This window comes from Grammomys surdaster, unplaced genomic scaffold (assembly GCF_004785775.1).
Source record: "Grammomys surdaster isolate TR1022 unplaced genomic scaffold, NIH_TR_1.0 324, whole genome shotgun sequence".
In the NCBI taxonomy this organism is placed as follows: Eukaryota; Metazoa; Chordata; class Mammalia; order Rodentia; family Muridae; genus Grammomys; species Grammomys surdaster.
Genome location: NW_021604743.1, coordinates 96,061 through 117,805, shown reverse-complemented (window position 1 = coordinate 117,805; position 21,745 = coordinate 96,061). Strand labels below are relative to the sequence as shown.

Genomic DNA, 21,745 nt, shown 5'->3' with positions numbered 1-21,745 from the left:
TGGGTTCCTTGTTTCTTTCCCTGACCCCCATCTGGAGTCCACAGTAATGTCAACCTCCAAATGGGAGGCAGGAAGGCTGGTGACAGGGCCATCCAAGAAGATGGAGACATGGCTAGAGAGGCTCTAGGGACAAGAGTGGGGATATGACCAAATCTTTAGTCACAGAATCATGCAGTCATGCTGACTCTTTCTTGGCTCATCTTCATAAAACTAGAATCTAGGCTCTAGACACAAACTGACGTCAGCAGCAGGTCCTCTGGGGTGAGGCAGGGTATTCCAGAATCAGCTCAGCTGTGGAAGCCCTACCTGAAGGTTAATTATCACCTTCCTGGCCTCAAGGGACAAGTGGGCATCTCCCCTCTGCATGAGTCCTTCATGAGCAGATCATGGAGCCCTGCATGGGTTAGTTGAAGAGCTGCCAGAACCCTTGGGACTTGGCTGCCATCTGAGGTTCTGTAGGCAGGACAGTGGCAGGTCCCAGAAGGCACCCTGAGCGCCATTTTGAGCCTCATCTGTGAAGTGAGGATACCCACTCTGTGTGACTCTCCAAACTGCTGTGAAGTTAGAGCCATTCCATTTATAAATGCTGTGTGGAGTGTGGGCACATAGCAGAGAACAAGCTCTCGTGAAGCTTACATCTCACGGGGGCAGGGGTGATGGGAAAGCACACGAACATTTATACAGGAAGTCGTGTGTGTGCGGTAGTGATGAGTGTGCGTAAAGCAAAGAAGGGTCTGGCAGGGTTCGTAGGCCTCTGTAGGTGGTCAGAGCAGACCTTACTGACAAGGTGGGATTTTACAGTCCTGAAGGGCTGGGGAGTGAGTCTGGGGCTGCTCATCTCAGGCAGGCATAGAGGCAGCAGTGGGCCAAGCCTCTCAAGGCATAGTGAGGTGACAGTGCTGGGAGCTGGGGTGGCATGCATGGGACAATGACAGGAGTTAAGGTAGGGAGCTGGGCACAGTTCACACTCTTGGGTGCAGAGTCTGGCAGAAAGATACAAGTTGGGCACAGATTTGAGAAGGGGACCTTCTGGGTGTGTGAGAACAGGTTAGTGTGCCAGAGTGGAAGCTGAGGCCAGGCTAAGAGATGACAGTGACCAAGTGAGAAGGTGTTAAGAGGCGACCCAGAGTTGAATACTGGATTGGAAACCTAAGTTTCTGGAGGCTCTTGGCAAGAGTGTTTTTTCTCCATGGAGGAATGAGAAGGATCTGGAGCAGATGGATTTTCCAGAGTGGAGGGGAAGAAATGGCTGTGGAAAAACCTTATTCAGTGTGCTCTGTGCAGCCAGAGGCCACTTCACCAGCCCTCGGCACATCTGTGTTCTGTTCGGCACTGTTCTCACCCTGGCTCCAGTCCTGATGCTCGTTCCTAAGAACCCTTTCCCAGGCTATTACTGGGCTATTTTCAGAGCATCTGTGACCCTCCCTCACCTCTAGAAAAGTCCCAGTGGACAGTTAGTGGCTCGAGGGTGGCATTCCCAGGCCCTTTGTTGGCATTCCTCTGCCAGGGCCCATCATCTTGTTCTGCTAAGACAGCAACAAGAGTTTCCTGGTGTCAAAGAGAAGCTGCCAGTCATAAGCTTGTGCTCAGCTGACCTCTCTACTACCCTGTCACCTTCTCTCTGCCACAGGCTGATGACAAACTACGTGACCTTTGTGGTTGGAGAGGTTCTGCTCTTGATTCTGACCATCTGCTCAATGGCTGCCATCTTTCCCAGGGTAAGAGGCATTCCCCAGTTCAACCTGGAACCTTCTAGTCTCTAGAGTGTAAATGATAGGCTTCTGGTCAAGTCCTGATAGACTTGTCCGTGGGAGTCATTTAGGCATCCACCCATCCATCCATCCATCCATCCATCCATCCATCCATCCACTCACCCACCCACCCACCCATCCATCCATCCATCCATCCACCCACCCATCCCTCTCCCTCATTCATCCCTTCTGTGACATGGGATCCTGTGGACCATGAGTAAGCACATATAAGGCAGTGAAGTGCAGATCCAACTGGAAGGTGGGTTGGCTTCCACTGTGTGAAAGACCTTAAAAGCCAGATTGAGAGTTCTGTAGGCACTTGTGTGCCAGGAAGTTTCTGATCAGAATAACAAGGGAAAAGCAATCTTAGGAAAATCAGTCTAACGGGCCTCTTGCCAGGTGACCTGGGAGTTAGGTGTTCTGATCCAGAAAAGGGAGAGGGAGGCAGCTAGGCAGATGGCTAGTCCTGAATACTGCTCCCTGCCCTGGCCTCGCTTCTGGAGCTGCCCACACATTTTGGATGTGTCTGCCTAGCTAGGAGCTATGACCTGAAGGCCTAGGGCTGGATACTACCTCAAGTACTTGCACACTTATATTCTCTCCCTGTCAGTTTTGGGAACCCACAGGCAAAGCATGGCCTCTTAGGTTTCTGGAACCAGAGCATGGAAACAGTCAGTCATGAGCAGTCATATCTTTAGGACATACAGCCATGAGCAGTCATATCTTCAGGACATACAGATGGACATACAGCCACGGATAGTCATATCTTCAGGATATACAAGTAGAGGCTCAATCCCTTGAAATCACGTTTGTTTGTTTGTTTGTTTGTTTGTTTCCCCTAGTCATTTCCTAAGAAGCTCGTGGCCTTCTCCTCTTGGATTGACCGGACCCGCTGGGCAAGGAATACCTGGGCCATGTTAGCCATCTTCATTCTGGTCATGGCCAATGTTGTGGACATGGTGAGCTTTCGCTTCCTTGTTGAAGGGGCCTACACCCAGGGGAGAGGGGCTGTACGCTGTCAGCTTGCCAGTCTGTTCCTGTCAGCATACATTTCAGGTAGATGAATCTGACACTGGACATCCCAGTTAGGTGGAGAGAGTCTCCTTGTGGTATTCAGAAAACTTCCAAGGTTGACTTGTTTCTTCATAGCCCTTTCCTCCCAGGGTCCAGTGTGGCCGGTCCACAGCTAGGTGCACCAACATCTGCAGTTTCACACGAAGGGATTAAAGTACGAAAGGTTTGCTTGCTTGCTTGTTTGCTTGCTTGCTTGCTTTAGGTCACATAGTGACAGTCAAAAATTGAAGCAGTTTTAGAGGCTAGGAGATAGCTCAATTGGTCAAAGGCTTGGGACCTGAGTTTCATCCCCAGAATGCATGTGAAAAAAGCCAGGCATGATCTCTGGGATTCACTGGCCAGCCAGTTTATTTATTGAGTTGTACTGGGCGAGTGGGAGACCTAGTCTCAAAAACAAAAACAAATAAAAAGCAGATGTCACTGATGGAATGACACAGGAGGTTGTTCTAGCTTCTCAAAGTATATGCATCTTGTGTATGTACAAATACATGCCTGAGATGTCTTCCTCCACCACAAGGCTTAAGGTGCACGATATAAGCACTCATGAGCTGTGTTCATTGAAGCATAGCCAGTGTTGGGATCTACTGGCTGAGGTGGTGGGCCCATTTCATCAGGTAGCTCCCCTACATTCCTAGGTGACTGAGCAGGAACATAACCTCACAGAGCCCAGGAGATCTCATGGGAGGCCATCTTCTGTCCTGCTCAGTTCATGGAGAGCTAGGGCTCCATGAGAGGGCACCCAGATGCTCTGTGAGGGAAAGGGGCAGAATGGTCACCATTCCCGCCAGTCAGTATGGACTGTTCTAATTTGGGCATACTGAGTGTGTTCTCCTGAGTCCTGCTAACAATGTTGTATAGTACTTGCTGTGACTTAACAACTTAAGCACGGGAATAAAATCAGCCTAGAGACTCACTCTGGAAGTCCTAGAAGCGAGGCTGTGGGGCTGTAACTGGACACCTACCTGATCAAGGAGTGAGAGTCCCAGAGCGCAGGAAGTCTGTGGGCTGCATGGTGTCCATCATGCAGAATGACGCTCCTGATCCCATGAGACATATGAAGCTGATACCCTGGTCCAAGGTCCTGGGACGGGTCCACAGGGATCCCGTACACCCTGGCATTACATGCCAAGTTGTTACCCAAAGCTAGGTGAGCTGCAGGTCATCTAGAAAGGCTTAGTTAGCTTATGGACACATTTTCTGTTAACTATGGTGGACAGTAGTGTAGCCAATGAACAGATTCCAGAAGGTAGGGGGTGCCCTGCTGGTAGAATAGCTGTCACCCCAGAGATCCTGAATGGCCACACAGCATCTCTTGCAGCAAGTATGATGGGAAAAGCATGTTAGACCAGGAGCCAGGAGTTTGGGCTCCCAGGTCTCCTTTCTCCACTTGCTGACTGTCTGAGGGATTTCTGTAGATTAGGTGCAGTGCTGACAGTACACTACGTTTTTCTGAACATCTGATGAGATCCCGATACGGCTCTTCATAGCAGTCTCTAACGTGTAAGCTCGCTCTCTGCTAGACTTCCCATCTCTGAGGGTACGGTGGAGGGAGCGAGCTCATCATTGCCATCGCCGAGGGATCCCTCTGACCTGCCACTCATGTCCCCTACGCCCATCCCCCTCCCCATTGTCTTGGCCTCCAGCTTAGCTGTCTCCAGTACTACATGGGACCTTACAACATGACAGCCGGGATGGAGCTGGATGGTGGCTGTATGGAGAACCCCAAGTACTACAACTACGTTGCTGTGCTGTCCCTCATCGCCACCATCATGCTGGTGCAGGTCAGCCACATGGTGAAGCTGACGCTCATGCTGCTCGTCACAGGCGCCGTGACTGCCATCAACCTGTATGCCTGGTGTCCTGTCTTTGATGAATACGACCATAAGCGCTTTCAGGAGAAGGAGTAAGATGAAGCCTGATTGGGGGTGTGCATGGTCTCTTTCCTCTCACGTGGCCCACCCCATTCCTGTTTCAAGGCCTTGTGCCTGAGCTGAGGTGGCTTTCTACCGCAGGCTCTTCAGAGAAATAATGATGAGTCATGAAAATTCAGGGCTTCTCACAGACACGCACAGCTCGTTGGGAGCGGTCCTTTCCATCTCACCGAGTAGATCTGGGACACCTCAGTGTTTTGCTGGGGTATCAGCCTCTTATATCCAGATGTGGCCTGAATGTGCTATTATCTGCTCAACAGCTCTCCTACGGTGGCCTTAGAGAAGATGCAGGTACTTTCCACCCCTGGGCTCAATGGCACTGACAGGTAAGAGTCACTGCATTTCTGCCTTGTCTGCTTTATAGTCTGCCCTATACGCAGCAATTATAATACAGTTACAGGTATATCAGTTAAAGGAGTTGCAAATTTCTGTGGATTAGCTGGACAGAGGCTGAGTGTGTGGAAGGATAGGGCACAGAGACTTGAGCGGAAACCACTCAAGTGGACGGCAGCTGCAGTTAACAGGCTGGCAGGAGACACACAGTCAGGGAAACGAAGAAACAGGGTCAAGTTGGAATTATGGAGGTTAGCCCTCCCCTCTGGAATCCGGTGTAGATCGGCTTTCCTAGGCTGTCTTCCCTGAGAACATCAAAGATGCATCCTAAAGTCCTAGAGCAGATCCTGAGGTGAGATTTTTTTTTTTTTAAAGACAGTGCTAATAGAGGAAGAGTAGGGGACTTGAATGTGCCCTTCATAAAATAAGTCTAAATGGCTGGGCAGTGGTGGGGCGCACCTTTAATCCCAGCACTATAGAGGCAAAGGCAAGCAGATCTGTGAGTTCAAGGCTAGCCTGATCTACAGAGTGAGTTTCAGGGTGAAAAAGTCTTAAATGGACACCACTAAAGGACATTTAGATAAACAAAACAAAACCCAAACACAAATTAAAGCCACCACAAACTGTCACTATACCCCTACCAATCTGGCAAAAATGTCAAGCTCTGTTATTAAGTCCAGTGTTAGTCATCTACTCCTGGTGCTTGTGTACATTGTTATAGCCATTCGGATCGGGTTAGGAATAGACCTATGGGGTTGGAGGCACAGCTCATTTGGTAGAATGCTTGCCTTAGCACGAACAAAGCCTTGGGTTCCCAACACTGCATAAACTGGAAATGGTGGTGTATACCTATAATGGAGGTAAGAGGTCAATAGTTCAAGACCACCCTGGGACACAAGAGATCCTATCTCAAACAAACAAACAAAAAAAATCTAAAACCCATAGCTCAGAACTTCTACATACATTTTAGAAAAGTTGATAGTAACATATATACCCCAAGGTAGACATGGGAGAATATCCCTAGTAATGCCATCCATAATACAAATCCCAAATGACATCCATGGTAACAGATACAATTGCCTCTTCATGTAGCAGAGTTGTTTGTATGCAGTGATGGAAGTTAACTGTAAGTCCACACAAAACTATGGCCAAAGTCAGAAAGACCACAGTGAGATTGTAGCCTGGTCCCGTTGCTAGGGAGTCTCTTCTTCAAAATCCTATCCAGTGTAGCTACATCTCGGATGTATCAGGTGCAGCAGCTGACTCTCAGAACATCTGAGGGGCAGCCTAAGAACAGCCGATAGCCAGGGAAGCTGGGGCTGCTGCAGACTCCAAGTCCAACAGCCTAATCACATGCAAGGGGACGAGAGGGCCTACTGGACTGTGAGAGGAACCGGGGCGGGGGAAGCTTCTAAAGCCCACATCGAGAGCAAACAGCACAGCCCTGCTGGAGGGTGGCGAAGGTACACTGCATGTTCTTGTCTGTCCAGCAGACTGCCCCTGGTGCCGTCCAAGTACTCAATGACTGTGATGATGTTCGTCATGATGCTGAGCTTTTACTACTTCTCACGCCACGTGAGTGCCACACCCTCTTCTGTGTTAAGGGCCTCCCAGCGAGCTATCCTAGAACTCAGAAGCCCAGGCACCTACAAAAAGCAGCTCCCTCACCTAACATGTCACATGGGATGCACCAGCTGTGTCCCAGCTTCTTCCTCTGCCCTCCGCCAGGATGGGCGGTGCTCCCTAGACAGGGCTCAAGGCCTCTGCACTCACCCTGGCATGGGGGTGGGGGTGGTCACTGATACACTAGCCTTGGAGTCAGAAGAGAAAGGGAAAGGCCGTAATGAAGTTCTGCTCAGTAAAGATGAAGTAGCCATACAAGGACAGTTAGCTTGGATGCCCCCAAGTGGTTTGCCAGGGAAGTACAGCTTCCCCAAGCCACTTCGCAAACGGAGCAGCTAGAGCTGGGGATACCTCTTGGTTCTGGCAGAGCCCTCTCCGCCCCTGCCGCCTCCCCCCTCCCCCAGCTTGGATCTCTACTGTATCAGGAGGCCTAGGTCCTCAATGCAACTATAGGATGCCATTTTGATTAGGTGACTCCTCTCAGCTCTTCTGTCATTTAGCTATTTCCTTATGGTGTTGCCATACACGATATTCAACATCCCTGTTCTAAACCTTTCCACTGGATGGCTTTAGAGTACACATCTCACCTAACCTATGTCTGTAGGTGGAGAAACTGGCCCGAACACTATTCCTGTGGAAGATTGAGGTCCATGACCAGAAAGAACGTGTCTACGAGATGCGACGGTGGAACGAGGCCTTGGTCACCAACATGTTGCCTGAGCATGTTGCACGCCATTTCCTGGGGTCCAAGAAGAGAGATGAGGTAAGAGGATTTCAGGTGGAGCTTATTCTTTCTGCCAGGGAGCATCCACCAGCCAAAGCCCTTTTATAACTGCGGTTGGAAGTCCAAGTATGGCTGGCCTATCCAGAAACATCAACCAGGAGATATTCCCAGGGTCTCTTCTACTGAACACTGCTGACGTGCTGTGTCTCTGGGACCCTGTCACAGAACCAGAGTGCCCCTTCTGCCAAAAAGACCTTCTCAAACCAAGGTGGCTGACCATTCCACTGACCTTCCCTGGAGAGGTTTCTGTTACTGGGATGAACCACCATGACCATAAGCAACTTGGGGAGGAAAGGGTTTATTTCAGTCCATCACCAAGGGAAGGCAGGACAGGAACAGATGCAGAGGCCAGGGAGGAGTGGAGTGCTCCTCATTCTCACCATTCAAAGTTGGGTTCAGATAGTTGAGTATACATATCAGGGTGAGGACAACAGAAGAATCCTTAGTAAACCATCCTACCAGGCAGCCTCCCTTGCGTGCTTGGGCTCTGCTCTGTGTGTGATATATGTAAGTGTATGCACATGCTCATATGGAGGCCGAAGGATGACACACTGGGTGTGTTCCTTTACTGCTTGTCCCCAATCTGCTGAACCTAGGGCTCACTGTTAGTCTGACTAGCCAGCTGGCCTCCACCTCTGTGCACTCAACTCTGGTCCTCACATTTGTGCAGCAGTGCTGTAACCCAGACTGACCCTGCCTCTTTAAAAAAAAAAAAAGCATTTATTTTTATTTTATGTGCATTCATGCTTTGACTGGATGAATGTCTGTGTGAGGATGTCAGATCTTGGAGTTACAGTCAGTTGTGAGCTGCCATGTAGGTGTTGAGATTTGAACCCAGGTCCTCTGGAAGAAAGTCAGTGCTTTTAACTGCTGAGCCACCTCTCCAGCCTCCCAACCCTGTCTCTTTTTAGGAGCTGTACAGCCAGTCTTATGACGAGATTGGAGTTATGTTTGCCTCCTTGCCCAACTTTGCCGACTTCTACACCGAGGAGAGCATCAATAACGGTGGCATCGAGTGTCTACGCTTCCTCAATGAGATCATCTCTGATTTTGACTCTGTGAGTGTCCTCCTGTCAGAGCTAGCTCACTTTATATAACATCCCAAGACAAGCTCCACACACTTCCCATGTGAGTCTTCTACAGTAACTGGGCTTCTGCAGCCGTCCAGAACTCAAAGTCCGAGAGCTGCGGAGGATCCTGGGACGGCCTGGCAAGTTCATGGGGTTAAGGATTGTCTTCTCTCTTACCTCAATCCCTATTCAACACTGACTGGATACTTTTCCTTAGGACTTCCTCCACCTAAGGAGACTAGCCATTTAACTTAGTGTTAAGGTTACGGTAATTGAGGCTGTGGCTTATGTGCCAAGGCAGCATGGAATGAACAAAGCCATTATAGGAGTGTCTCTTTGATGCATCATTGATCCTTGTAGACAGGCAAACTTGACAGCAAACTCACTCCTCTTCCTTAGTTGTACTAATTCTGTCCTCAGCTCCTGGACAATCCGAAATTCCGGGTCATCACCAAGATCAAAACTATTGGCAGCACCTATATGGCGGCTTCAGGAGTCACGCCAGATGTCAATACCAATGGCTTTACGAGCTCCAGCAAGGTAACTCTGGAACTAGCAAGGTAGCTCAGTAGCTAGAGAGGCAGCCCTGCCCGGAAGGGTAAGAGACAGGCAGCCTCAGCCCGTGGGAAACGAGGATCAGATGAAAAGTTAATGAAGGTAGGTCCTTGTGCAAAGGGCCCCCACAGCATTGAAGAACCGTCAGTCCTGGAGCGGTGGGAATGCCCGGCTGCTGCCGACTGGCCTTTTCACCGAGCTCAGATAGACCTGTGGAGCCTGCTGTGTGATTCTCTGATGGACAGTCACAAGCAAGCATGGTTCTCAAAGCATCATCTAGTTTTCCTTTACACTGCCCTTTCTGAGGCTAAGTAAAGCAAGCAGAAGGTTGCTCACTAGGTGCTTACAACCTTGAGGAACCAAGCAAGGACCAGACTCAAACAGAGCAATGAGAATTCTGCCTTGTGATCATGGCACACAGGATGCAGCTGAGACAGGGCCTCCTTCCCCTGGACAGATGCATGAATTCTGCAGTGGTGGCATGCTGGTCTTAAAGAGATTGCTAATACTTTTTTGAGGAGGAAGAAAAAAAAAGGATGTTAGCAGTTTGCCACCTTGGGTTCATACTGTTGCCACTATGCCTAGTTGTTACGGTCATGGCCTGTGGGTTCTGACAGTGTCATCATGCTTCCACACAGGAGGAGAAGTCAGACAAGGAGCGCTGGCAGCACCTGGCTGACCTGGCAGACTTTGCATTAGCCATGAAGGACACGCTCACAAACATCAACAACCAGTCATTCAACAACTTCATGTTGCGCATAGGTAAAGGCACCGCCAGTGCTGGGGAGCTTGGCAGAACAGAGGCTTAAAAGGTGAAGGCAGTTTGGTAGGGGACCCAAGTGACCTTTAGTTCTGCTCTTTGAGGTGACCACACATAGCAATCTACAGTAATGAGATAGTATAGCTAGATCCATCCCTACTGTTTCCAATGGCAGTTCAGACTCCCTTCTGCATTCTTCTCTCCCGAGGTTTGTGCCAGCTACTCATATGAGAAATGGCCTCACCACTTCTGGGCAAATTTACAGGAGTCTGAAGTATTAGGAAGGTCACATTGAAGCTGGCCACTCCACTCCTGAGAGATAGCTGTGAAGGAATGTTTAAAAAGGAATACAGGTGTTCCTATCAGCAGCCTGGTGGGTGGGGGTCAGATGGTCATCTATGAAAGAGAAATTGGTAGCTTCTGCAAGCTAATGCAAGCTTAGCTGGTGGCCATGCTCCACTCCCTCTACCCTAGGCATGAACAAAGGAGGAGTTCTGGCTGGAGTCATTGGAGCCCGGAAACCACACTATGACATCTGGGGCAACACAGTCAATGTGGCCAGCAGGATGGAGTCCACAGGGGTCATGGGTAACATCCAGGTATGCTCAGCACTATAACTGAGCACGTGTTTGAATGGGGGAGTGCAACAAAAGTAGAAGCCTAGTGCTTTGCCATGTATTCCTGGCTCCTGCCTGTGGGCCTTAAGTCAATGTTGGCAGTGCCACAGAGCCAAGGAAACATGTAATGAGGCCGCTAGAGCCTTAGCTGGAGGGAGAAAAGGCTTTTTGGTCCATTTAAAACATTTAAGATTCAGGTTTGGGTGAAAAAGGTCTCAGTTTGGTACAAAGTTAACAACCAAACTGACTTGGACCTGTATTAGTGCCATGAAATGGTAGTGTGCTGCCTGAGTGGCTGTCTGTGGTCCTCCCCCATGTGGGGCTTGGGAGGAAGCACTACACACTGTATGTACATACTACTACTGGAGCTGTCCGAAAGCTCCTCTACCCTACTGTCTTGGCTTTGTCGTCTCTAACTTTGCCTCTGTTCTCCATGTGCAGGTGGTAGAAGAGACGCAGGTCATCCTTCGAGAGTATGGCTTCCGCTTTGTGAGGCGAGGTCCCATCTTTGTGAAAGGCAAAGGGGAGCTTCTGACCTTTTTCTTGAAGGGGCGGGATAGGCCAGCCGCCTTCCCCAATGGCTCCTCTGTTACACTGCCCCATCAAGTGGTGGACAACCCCTGAATGGCCTCTGGCTCCACAGTGGTCCACACTGGAAGGGAGAGTTTTCTGGAAGCAGAGAAAAGCTTTGGGAAAGGGCCGATGACCAGGTCCTGGTGTTCCCAACTGTTGAAGTGCACATTCCCATAGATTTAGGTTTCAGATTTCCTCCAGCCTTCCTGTGTGGATGTGAGCTCTGAGGGTGGCTATTCCTACTCCTCAGTGTGCCTGTAGCTTCCCCAAAGCAGGGGTCTTAGGCATAGTACTGGAGCAGCCTTTCCAGAGCCTTGGTTCCAGCTCAGCCCTTCACCCCTAGAGAGGCCATGGCCACTGTGAGCAGGATGCCAGCAGAGGCAGAATGAAGTTGCCTGTGCTGTGGGGCAGGGAACACGGGTTGGGCTCAGGGCCAAGAAGGCTCTGTGCCTGGCTGCTTCCTCCTGTCTGGTTAGGTCAATGGCCCTTACCCCAACATTCCTGATAATCTTGAAAGGTTCTTCTGGAACCCCCGTGTCACCTTAGTCACGAGAGCAGAAAGTGCAATATTTCCTTTCACCTGGTTGGGAAGGGGGGTTATTTCTGAAAGAAAAATATATAAACAGATCTTCTACATTTATATTTTTAACCTGTTCAAAAAACAACTTTCCAATATTGCCTTGTCTTCTGAGCTCTTGCTACAGTCGCCTTTGCTACTGCTTTAACAGAGAATCTGCAGGTGTTGATAAAGAACAGGACTGTTTTATTAAAAGCTTTACTCAACTTGAGGACTGTTGTGGCAATTCTGTTACTGGGATACAGACGTCTCACCCTGTACCATGAATCTTTTGTTCCAAACCTCTGTTAGGGGCCCTGGCTTAGCCTCCATGCACTCTTCCTAGAGTTGGCTGGAGCTCCCACACATGAGGATTTCTAGGAAGGAGCTAACTTAGACTGAAGCCCAAGCGCTGGGCCTGTGGAGTAAAGATCCTCTGGGACGAGCAGAGGAAAGGCAGGAATTGTAATGGGAGTACCTGACCAGCACATGGGCCTAAAGATGGCAAGAAGCCCTAAGCCAAGGAACAATACCTGTCGCACACCACAGACCAATGGTTAAAGAGAAAAGGCACTGAAAGTGTCTAGGAAATGGGAAGGACAGCCATGCCTGGAGCTGGCAGGAGGGAGACACGGCAGGGGGCCTTCCCTGATCAATGTGCCGATTTCCAACAATGCTTCCTTAAAGTGACTTCATGCATTCCGTTCTATGCTGAATTGTTATAGTAAACAATTAAATACACAGAACCCCCAAGTATAAAAATACTGTTTCCCACCAAATAGTGGCCTAGAACATGCTGCTCCAAACCAAAAGTCTAGAAAATACTCTCCCTTCTTAACTACAAGCCCTTTTATAGATTTATAGCTCCCACGAAAGCTAGAAATGCTCACAAAATGTCTTCAATTACCCCCATTTTAGCTGATTTTCATCAAGAATGTATACATACGATCAAATCAGCACTGGTCCTTCTAGGAGGCAGAGGCATTCTGGAGCACTGTACAAAGTGAACAAGCAATCACGGACAAGTGTCCAGAACCTGCCCAGTGCCTATAGACAGGGACTTGTCTATGTCTGCAGCCAAGCTCCTGTCATTCCCATGACGTGGGTATCTGTTCTCATGGTGGTATTCAGGCATGTGCTCTCCCAACAGCTTTTGCTGAAAGGTTCTGGACTGCAGGCAGTGCAAGTGTATTTACTTCATATGTGTCCCAAATAGAGAAACAGTTTTTCAGGAGACCAGGCTCAAATCCAGCTTTTCAGTTTCTTTGGAAAATGAAGCAAACACTTGGTGCAGGGGCTTGGTACGGAAGAGCACTTCATGGGATGCTCTGTGCTCTTCCCAACGAGGGGATGATGCTTCCACACCTAAACAAAGAGATTCTGTCAAGCCTATTAATCCAACCAAGGGAGTCAGAACCCAGACCACCACTCTTCTGGGCCCATGTGACTTATTTTTTTGTCTATAGCTCTAGAGAAGATGCCTCACCAGAACAATTCTGAGAACAGGAACTTAGAAAAATATAGACAGAGACTAGAACAACTTAAAACCTGTGGGCGTGCAACTTGTGGCATCATCAGAACACTGCCCACCCCCACCCCCCAGCCCCCTTAATTAGAGACTATGTCAGATTATTATGGTACCTGTAGACAAGAGGAAACCAAAGTCTCCTGGGCAGCCCCGACAAACTGCCACCTACAGAATATACCCTAGGGCTAAGTGTATGCTAACTTCATCACAGACAATCCCAGGGTTCAGCCTTAGTTTTCTATCTTGGGGGTGAGGAGCACATGCCTGTGAAAATTAATTGTAAGATGAAAGCATTCTGGCTGATCTGGGAGAGGAAAGGGATAGTGATATTTAACATTTACAAAGAGGAAAAACTGGAGAACCACATTTTTCTTTGTATCGGGTAAACTTCTGGTACGTGACCAGAGGGCTCTAAGTGGTCTACTTGATGTTACCCCACACACTCCACTCCATTGGCTTGAACCATAACGTGCTGTTTCTTCAGCGAGGCATCGTTCCTCCTTTTTTTTTTTTTTTTTTTTCGTTTTTTGAGACAGGGTTTCTCTGTGTAGCTCTGGCTGTCCTGGAACTCACTCTGTAGACCAGGCTGGCCTCGAACTCAGAAATCCGCCTGCCTCTGCCTCCCAAGTGCTGGGATTAAAGGCGTGCGCCACCACCACCCGGCTGGCATTGTTCTTCCTACCTGGCCTTGTCACAGTGACATCCGTGGGAAGAGCTGATGTGAGGTCTTCATACAGCAACCTGGCACTGAAGGAGAAGGTCTGGCATCCCTGTTCCACTTTATAGGTGAACGAGAGCAAGTTGCACAGGGCGTATCTCTGCAAAGGTCCCGTGAGGAAAGCACAGAAGTCACTCTACCAGGGGAAGGATGGAGAAGGTGGTTACTGCTCCAGAAGCACCTTGCGGTATGGGGCGACCTCTGCAGCCTGACCCCACACAACACTTTGTCTCAATGAGAGAGACAAAGGCCACCAAGAGTCTGGCAGGAAGCACTTCCAGGGCATGATCAGGGAACAGGTAGAAGGAGATACCATTTCTGCCAAGTTTCACCAAGACTATCTTGTGTGGAAAGACATTTTGTTTAACTGATGCCTGGGTAGCGGCAGAACTGCTCAGCTAGAACCATGTATTTCCTTTGTATTTACTGCAAGGGTTTCCACTCTTGAGAAGGCAGGCCAGAGCTCAGTCTTCTGTGGTACTAGACACCTGTACTTATGACATCAGCGTTCAAAGTCCCTGCTGAAGTAACAGCATGGCAACTCTGTCTATGTGTGATAGAAGTGTGAGGATCGCCATGAGGACTGTGGTCTTCAGCATCACTGAGAGTTACAAAAGGGTGGGAAATGAAGAGAGGGAAATCATTTGCCAGTAAGAAACAAGTACTAGAAAGTGAGTGGAAAGCCGGATGTGGTGACAAATGCCCATAATCACCCCCAATGCCAAGGCAGGAAGACTGCTCTTGAGTCTGAAAGTGGCTGGGACTTCACAATAAGTTCCAGGCCAGCATGGGCTACAGAGTGAACACCTATTTCAAACTAGCTAGCCAACCAACCAACCAACCAGAGTAAAGAAAGGTAATGGACAGACTTCTGCTTCAGGGTTGGGGCTGTAGCTGTAGTGACAAAGTGCTTTCCCAGAATGCACAGGGCCTCCAATCTCTAACCTTGGCAAAAATAAATATATTAAAAATAAAACCAGCTATGTTGGCACACATGGGTAATCCCAAGCATTTAGGAGGCAGAGGCCAGTATACTGGCCTAAATGGAAGACCACCCTGGGCCACATATACAGCTAGGATTAAAGAACTCTATCTCACAAATAAATGAGCCTTCTTCTTTAAGAAAGCATGTTCTTTTGAAGTCTGTCATGGGCAATACAATCAGACACAAAAATCCCTACACAAATACCTCAAGTTGGTCTGCCTGGTACTTCCTTCCCGCATAGGCATTTAGGTACTCCCAGAGACTAAACAGGAAGCGCTGAACATCAGTCTGTAGGTGTGCTGTGGCTAACTTTTCCAGGGGGATGAAGACTGGGATGGAATGGTGATGGATCCGGAGTGGTTTCTCTATGATGAGGTCCACAAAGTAGGAATCTAGTAGGTTTCCCTCAAAGGCCGTGCTGATGTACACACAGACTCCACGACTGGTCAGCTTCCCGCTGAGCCCTAGGCAAACAGTGAGCAACACCCCTCAAATGTCAGACAAAGGTCATGGGTTGCCGTCTGGGCATTCCAGTAACCTTGCACAAGGCTTGATATACAGACAGTGCGCACAAATGCTGCTCAAACAAATGGCATCAGACACTCCTCCTGACTGGTTCACACGAACCTGAGCTGTTAAAATTATGGATGGATGGGGAAGTGAGAAGATACCCTAGATTTCAAATTGAGGGAAAAATTCGAAAATTTTACTCTGTGTATTCTTTTTATTCCCTGAGTTACAGTTTATGAGAGTCTCCAGTTTTTCCCACAGTTCTCTGTGGTATAGTTGAAGAACAAATTATTATTTATGGTGAAACAGAGATCTGATGTTCAAACTATAACCATGACTATAACTCAGGCAAGCAGTAAAGAAAGTTCTAGCAGAGGGTCTAACAAACGATTGTGAAGAGAAATGGTTACAGCCAGGCACCAACCACCCGTCTTTTACTGTCTAAAGAGGTGGATCTTATAAGCAGATAAGCCTAGAAACCAGCATGTCAGCTTGTGTATGTATGGCAGTGTGTACAAGTAAGTTCTGGGGAACCAAGTCTAGCCAACTAACTCCAAATCAATCAGATGAGAACAATGTCCTACCTGTAAAGCGATACGCCTGCAGAATGGCTTTCATGTTTCTCCACTGCCTTTCCAGAACTTCCTGCTCACTAATCACTGTTTTGCTTGGATCTTCTTTGGCAGAAGATTCTTCAACCTACAAGATATGTAGCAAATTTGACTGGTTACAACAGGGGGACCACAGTCTGCCACCATCTGATTGAGTAACTGTAATGGTAGTTTATTCTGTAAGGCATCAGAAATTGGTGTTTCCGTGACCACAACCTCACAGGGTGCTGAGATGAACAGCAGAGGGAGGATGGAGGCCACGCTGTGAGGATCGGGAATAGGAACTGCTAGCTAATAAGCCAGGATTTGATGGCACTGGAGAAGACTGCAGAGGAACAAGAAAAGGTGAGAATGCAGTCTAGGAGGAGCAGGGGATGAACCAGACAGACAGCTGTGGAAAGGTAAGGCCAGAGAAGCTGTTCTTGGCCAGACTATAGGGCTTTGTAAGCCGAGTCCCCCAGACTTGAACTTGCAGCTACAGCCCAGCAGACACTACCAGGCTACCTTTTCTTCAAGGGATAAGTCTGAGCTGGATGAATTACCCAAATGAAATAAGCAAACAGAAAATGATCTGCAGGTATTAGAGAAAATCCAAACAGGACTGAGAAGAAAAAGAAATACAAGCTTTTGAAGAAGTTGGCTTTCCTGAAGTTTTCCCCTCCCTCAGAGCACTCGATGATCTACACTCCAAGGCCTACTTTCAAGGAGATAACTGAAGACACTGCTATCGCAGTAGCCAAGATCCCACAAGACAGGGAGTCCACGTCTGCATACAATCCGGCACTTGCCAAGTCCAGAAGTGCACGTGTGTGGCTGGGTCTAAGAAATGATAGAAAAGAAACTGCTGATGGTTATAAAAGCAGAGGTAGACCTGTCCCCAAAACCTCCAAACTTGTGACTAGAGAAGGGCCGCAGCCGAGACCTCCCAAGCAGCCATGTGCTAGCTGCCTACTAGGAGGAACAAAACTGAGGTCTTTGGAGGAAGACAGCGTGGCTCAGAACCTGTTCCCCGGTTTCTCACACTCGTCACTGACTAAGAAAAACATTGGCAAACATACGATCCTGACTAACTTGTCAACTGGACATAAGCCAGAGCAGTGGTTCTTAGCCTGTGGGTTGAGCCCACTCCGGAGGTGAACAACCCTTTTACAGGGGTTGCCCAAGACCATCAGAAACACAGATATTTACATTATGATTCGTAACAGTAGTAAAACTACAGCTATGAAGCAGCAACAACAATCATTTTATGGTTGGGCTGGGGGGTGGGGTCACCACACCATGGGGAACTGTATTAAAAGGTCGCAGCACTAGGAAGGTTGAGAACTAATGTTGTAGAGTCATCTGAAAGGGGAACCTCAATCGAGAGAATGCCCCCATCAGATTGACTGCAGGCAAGTCTGTGGGGAAATTTCTTGATTAATGATTGATGTGAGAGGGCCTAGCCACTGTGGGCGGTGCCTAGCTCACAACTTCTGAGAGCAAGTCCTCCTGGGTTGTACAACAAAGCAGATTAAGCAAGTGTAGAGAAAGCCAAAGCAAGCCAGTGAGCAGCTCCTCCATCTGCTTCAGCGCCTGCCTTGATTTCCCTCACTATAAACAGAAAGCTGTAAGAAATAAACCCTTTGCCCTTCCAAGTCCTTTTTGGCCATGGTGTGTCACAACAGAAACTAATACACATACCAAAAGGAGAAGCAAACCATCCATGGTGGGGCACACCTTTAATCCCAGCACTCAGGAAACAGAAGCAGGTGGGTTTCTGTGAATTTGAGGCCAGCCTGGTCTACATAGTATGTTCCAGGGTAGCCAGGGCTATATCATGAGACCCTGTTTCAAAAAAAAAAAAAAAAAAAAAAAAGATATCCTATCATGGAAGGCAAAGGGCTCATGGATTCCTATACCTTCCTAAGGACTATTCACAATGATTGAGAGAACACTTTCTCCACTGATATTGCCACTTGTAAGGTGCTCATACTCCTGTCCTGTAAACAAACCTTTCCCCATGCCTTATAAGCAACCCAATGAAAATCACTGGGTCACTACCTCATAAAACAAAACAAAAAATTGTGAAAGGAGAAGGGGGACAAGTTGGGGCAAGGATGGAGGGGGAAGGTAACAAGAGTAACATTACATACATGTATGAAAATGTAATGAGATCCATTATGTGTAATAATTGGAAGCTAGCAAAAACATAAGATAAAAAAAAAAAGAAACAAATATTAAGAAAAGGTGATTAGCCAGACGGTGGTGGTGGCACTCGACTTTAATCCCAGCACGCTTGAGGCAGAGACAGGCAGGTCTCTGAGTTTGAGGCCAGAGAGTTCCAGGACAGCCAGGGCTACACAGAGAAACCCTATCTTGAAACAAACAGAAGAAAAAAGAAGAGGTGAGGTAGACATCTAGGCTCAGGTGCCCACCATGCCAGTCAGAACAGGTAAAAGGTCCACCTCAGAACCCTTCCACATTCTCTATTTAGATCCCAAAGACCCAAGTCAACCATTCCTACCTTCCCACTGCCATTCCTACACGGGCAGGAACTGCTCAGGTGTAGCCCTATCAGTGAACAGGTGCAGGAAATGCCAGTCAGAGCAGAGAACCTCTGCTGGACCAAAGACCAGGCTAACTGCCAGGAAGTCCAGCCTCCAACTCTGATGGAGAGTGCCTGCTGGACCAGAGGTCAAATCGGCCACTCTACAAGTTGGAAAATCTAAAAGAAATGGACAATTTTCTTGATAGATACCACTTACCAAAGTTAAATCAAGATCAGTAAATAATACAACTAGATCTATAACCCTTAGGGAAATATAAGCAGTATTAAAAGTCTCTCTACTCCCCCACCCCCAAAAAAAACCCAAGGTCAGATGGTTTTAGCACAGAATTATACCAGACTTTCTTTTTTTCTTTCTTTCTTCCCTTCCTTCCTTCCTTCCTTCCTTCCTTCCTTCCTTCCTTCCTTCCTTTCTTTCTTTCTTTCTTATTTTTTTCGAGACAGGGTTTTTCTGTGTAGCCCTGGCTGTCCTGGAACTCACTCTGTAGACCAGGCTAGCCTCGAACTCTCGAACTCAGAAATCCGCCTGCCTTTGCCTCCCAAGTGCTGGGATTAAAGGCGTGCACCACCACCGCCCGGCAATTTACCAGACTTTCAAAGAAGACCTAATACCAATACTTCTCAAATTATTCCACAAAATATAAACAGAAGGAACACTGCTGTATTCATTTTATGAGGCCAGTTATCTTGATATTCAAACCACACAAAGACTCAAAGAAAATTAGACCAGTTTCCCTCATGATGCAAAAATACTCAATAAAATATTTGCAAACCGAATCCAATAACACATCAAAAAGACCATCTACCACAATCAAGCAGGCTTCATCTCAAAGATGTAGGGATGGTTCAACATACAAAAACCTGTCAATGTAATCCACCACGTAAACAAACTGAAAGAAAAAAAACCCCACACAATCATCTCATTAGATGCTGAAAAAGCTTTTGACATCCAACACCCCTTCATGACAAAAGTTTTGGAGAGATTAGGGATACAAGGCACATACCTATAAACACAATAAAGGCAATAGTCAACAGCAAGCCTACAGTCAACCTCAAATTTAGTGGAGAGAAACTCAAAAGCAATTCCACTAAAGGAACAAGACAAGGTTGTCCACTGTCTACATCATCTATTCATTATAGTACTTGAAATGCTAGCTAGAGCAGTAAGACAAGTAAAGGAGATCAAGGGGATACAAACTGGAAAGGAAGGAGTCAATGTATCGCTATTTGCACATGATATGGTAGTACACATAAGTGACTCCCCCCCAAATCCTACCAGTTGGCAATCACCTTCAGTGAAGTGGCTGGATACAAGATTAACTCAAAAAAAAAAAAATCAATAGCTTTCCTACATATATAAACAACAAATGGACTAAGAAAGAAGTCAGGAAACAATATCCTTCACAATTGCTACTAATAACATAAAATATCTTGGGGGGATGGAAGGAGAGAGTACTGGGAGAGACAACTGGAATTGGGGAGCATTTTGGCTCAAGGTAGAAACCTAGAGCAATGGAAACTTCCAGGGATCTATGAGGGTGATGCTAGCAAAGAATCCTAGCTATGGAGGGTACAGAGCCTGAACCGGACATCTCCTGTGACCAGGCAAGACTTCCAGTGGAGAAACTGGGACACCAACCCAGCCACAAAACCTTCTACCTACAATTTATCCTGCCTGCAAGATGTGCTAGGGTAAAGGTGGCACAGAAATTGTGGGACTAGCCAATCAGTAACTGGTCCAGCTTGAGGCTCATGCCATAAGAGGGAGCCCACACTTGATACTACCTAGAGGTTCAGGAACCAGAGTCTAGGATAAGCCCAGAGACCTAGGATAGAACCAAACTGGTAAACAAACAACCTCAATGAAATGATTCCTAATGATATTCTGCTACACTCATACATCATAGGCCAGCATAATCGTCATCAGAGCAGCTTCATCTAGCAACTGAGAGGAGATGCAGAGACCCAAAGCCAAATAGTAGGTGCACTGAGTACTCTGTGAAAGAGAAAGAAGGAAGGATTGTAGGAGCTAGAAGGGCCAAGGACACCACAAGAACATTGCCCAGAGTCACTAACCAGGGCTCATAGAGAGTGAAGCAGATATCATGGAGCCTGTGTGGGTCTGACCTAGGACCTCTGCATACTTGCTATAGTTCTGTAGCTTTGTGTTCTTGTAGTACTCCTAACAGTGGGAGTGGGATGTCTCTGACTCTATTGCCTGCTCTTGGGACCCTTTTCCTCCTACTGAGTTGCCTCATCCAGCTTTAATATGGGGGTTTGTACCTAGTCTTATTGCAACTTGATATGGTGTGTTTGGTTGACATCCCTGAGAGGCCTGCCCTTTTCTGAAGGGAGGCGGAGGAGGAGTCTATCTAGAGAAGAGCGGAGGTGGGGAGAGGGGAACTTGGCGGAGAGGACGGAGGGGGAAACTGCAGTGGGGATTCATATATGAGAGAATAAATTTTTTAAAAAGACATGAAAAGGTACTTAAATGAAACTGGTATATATATATCATTAAAACAAGCATCAATGCAAAAATAAGATTAGAAAATCAGTATAGATATGTTACAAGAAACCACAAACATACAAGCTAAAAATCCCAGTATTTATGGGGATCCCAGAAATATAATAAAGAATGCTACTGATACATTACTTGAAATGATAATGGTCACATTCTAAATAAAAGAATTTAAGCAGTGGTGGCGCACGCCTTTAATCCCAGCACTTGGGAGGCAGAGGCAGGCGGATTTCTGAGTTTGAGCCCAGCCTAGTCTACAGAGTGAGTTCCAGGACAGCCAGGGCTACACAGAGAAACCCTGTCTTGAAAAACAAAACAAACAAACAAACAAACAAGAATTTAAGCATCACCAAGCTAAATAAAGAACCCCACACCTGACCACATTATGGCATAAATCTGTCAAACACCAAAGACAGAGAACAATAAATTGTGGAAAAGCAAGCAAGCAAATTCACACAAGAATATCACTTAAGACTAATGCCTAATCATGAAAACATGGGCCTAGTGATAACAGATAACATCCTTAAAGGATGAACAAAAATGATGTCCAAACTCATCTCTAGACTCCAAATACAAGATGGGAAGTTTCTTTCTTTTCTTTCTTTTCTTTTTTTTTCTTTCTTTTTTTGAGACAGGGCCTCTCTATTATGTAGCTCTGGCTGTCCTGGAACTCTGGATCTTTCCTCCTTTTTTTTTTTTTTTT

The 21,745-nt window shown here is 47.4% G+C and overlaps 2 protein-coding genes across 4 annotated transcripts in view; one reads left to right on the top strand and one right to left on the bottom strand.

Moving 5' to 3' along the window:
- The window catches only part of Adcy3 (adenylate cyclase 3), an 89,326-nt gene extending 77,467 nt beyond the window's left edge, over positions 1–11,859 (top strand). The window contains exons 12-22 of the mRNA XM_028778087.1: positions 1,631–1,718; positions 2,594–2,710; positions 4,469–4,728; positions 5,017–5,082; positions 6,580–6,664; positions 7,317–7,475; positions 8,408–8,554; positions 8,987–9,106; positions 9,760–9,883; positions 10,356–10,480; positions 10,940–11,859. Coding sequence (XP_028633920.1) covers positions 1,631–1,718; positions 2,594–2,710; positions 4,469–4,728; positions 5,017–5,082; positions 6,580–6,664; positions 7,317–7,475; positions 8,408–8,554; positions 8,987–9,106; positions 9,760–9,883; positions 10,356–10,480; positions 10,940–11,122 — 1,474 coding nt within the window. The 3' untranslated portion in view covers positions 11,123–11,859. The remainder of the gene's footprint in view (positions 1–1,630; positions 1,719–2,593; positions 2,711–4,468; positions 4,729–5,016; positions 5,083–6,579; positions 6,665–7,316; positions 7,476–8,407; positions 8,555–8,986; positions 9,107–9,759; positions 9,884–10,355; positions 10,481–10,939) is intronic.
- Positions 11,691–21,745, bottom strand: part of Cenpo (centromere protein O) — a 14,807-nt gene continuing 4,752 nt past the window's right edge. For all 3 annotated transcript variants that reach the window (XM_028778083.1, XM_028778085.1, XM_028778084.1), the window contains exons 4-7: positions 15,953–16,067; positions 15,063–15,322; positions 13,838–14,009; positions 11,691–12,992 (exon numbers count right to left, since the gene is read on the bottom strand). In XM_028778083.1, coding sequence (XP_028633916.1) covers positions 12,856–12,992; positions 13,838–14,009; positions 15,063–15,322; positions 15,953–16,067 — 684 coding nt within the window. In that variant the 3' untranslated portion in view covers positions 11,691–12,855. The remainder of the gene's footprint in view (positions 12,993–13,837; positions 14,010–15,062; positions 15,323–15,952; positions 16,068–21,745) is intronic.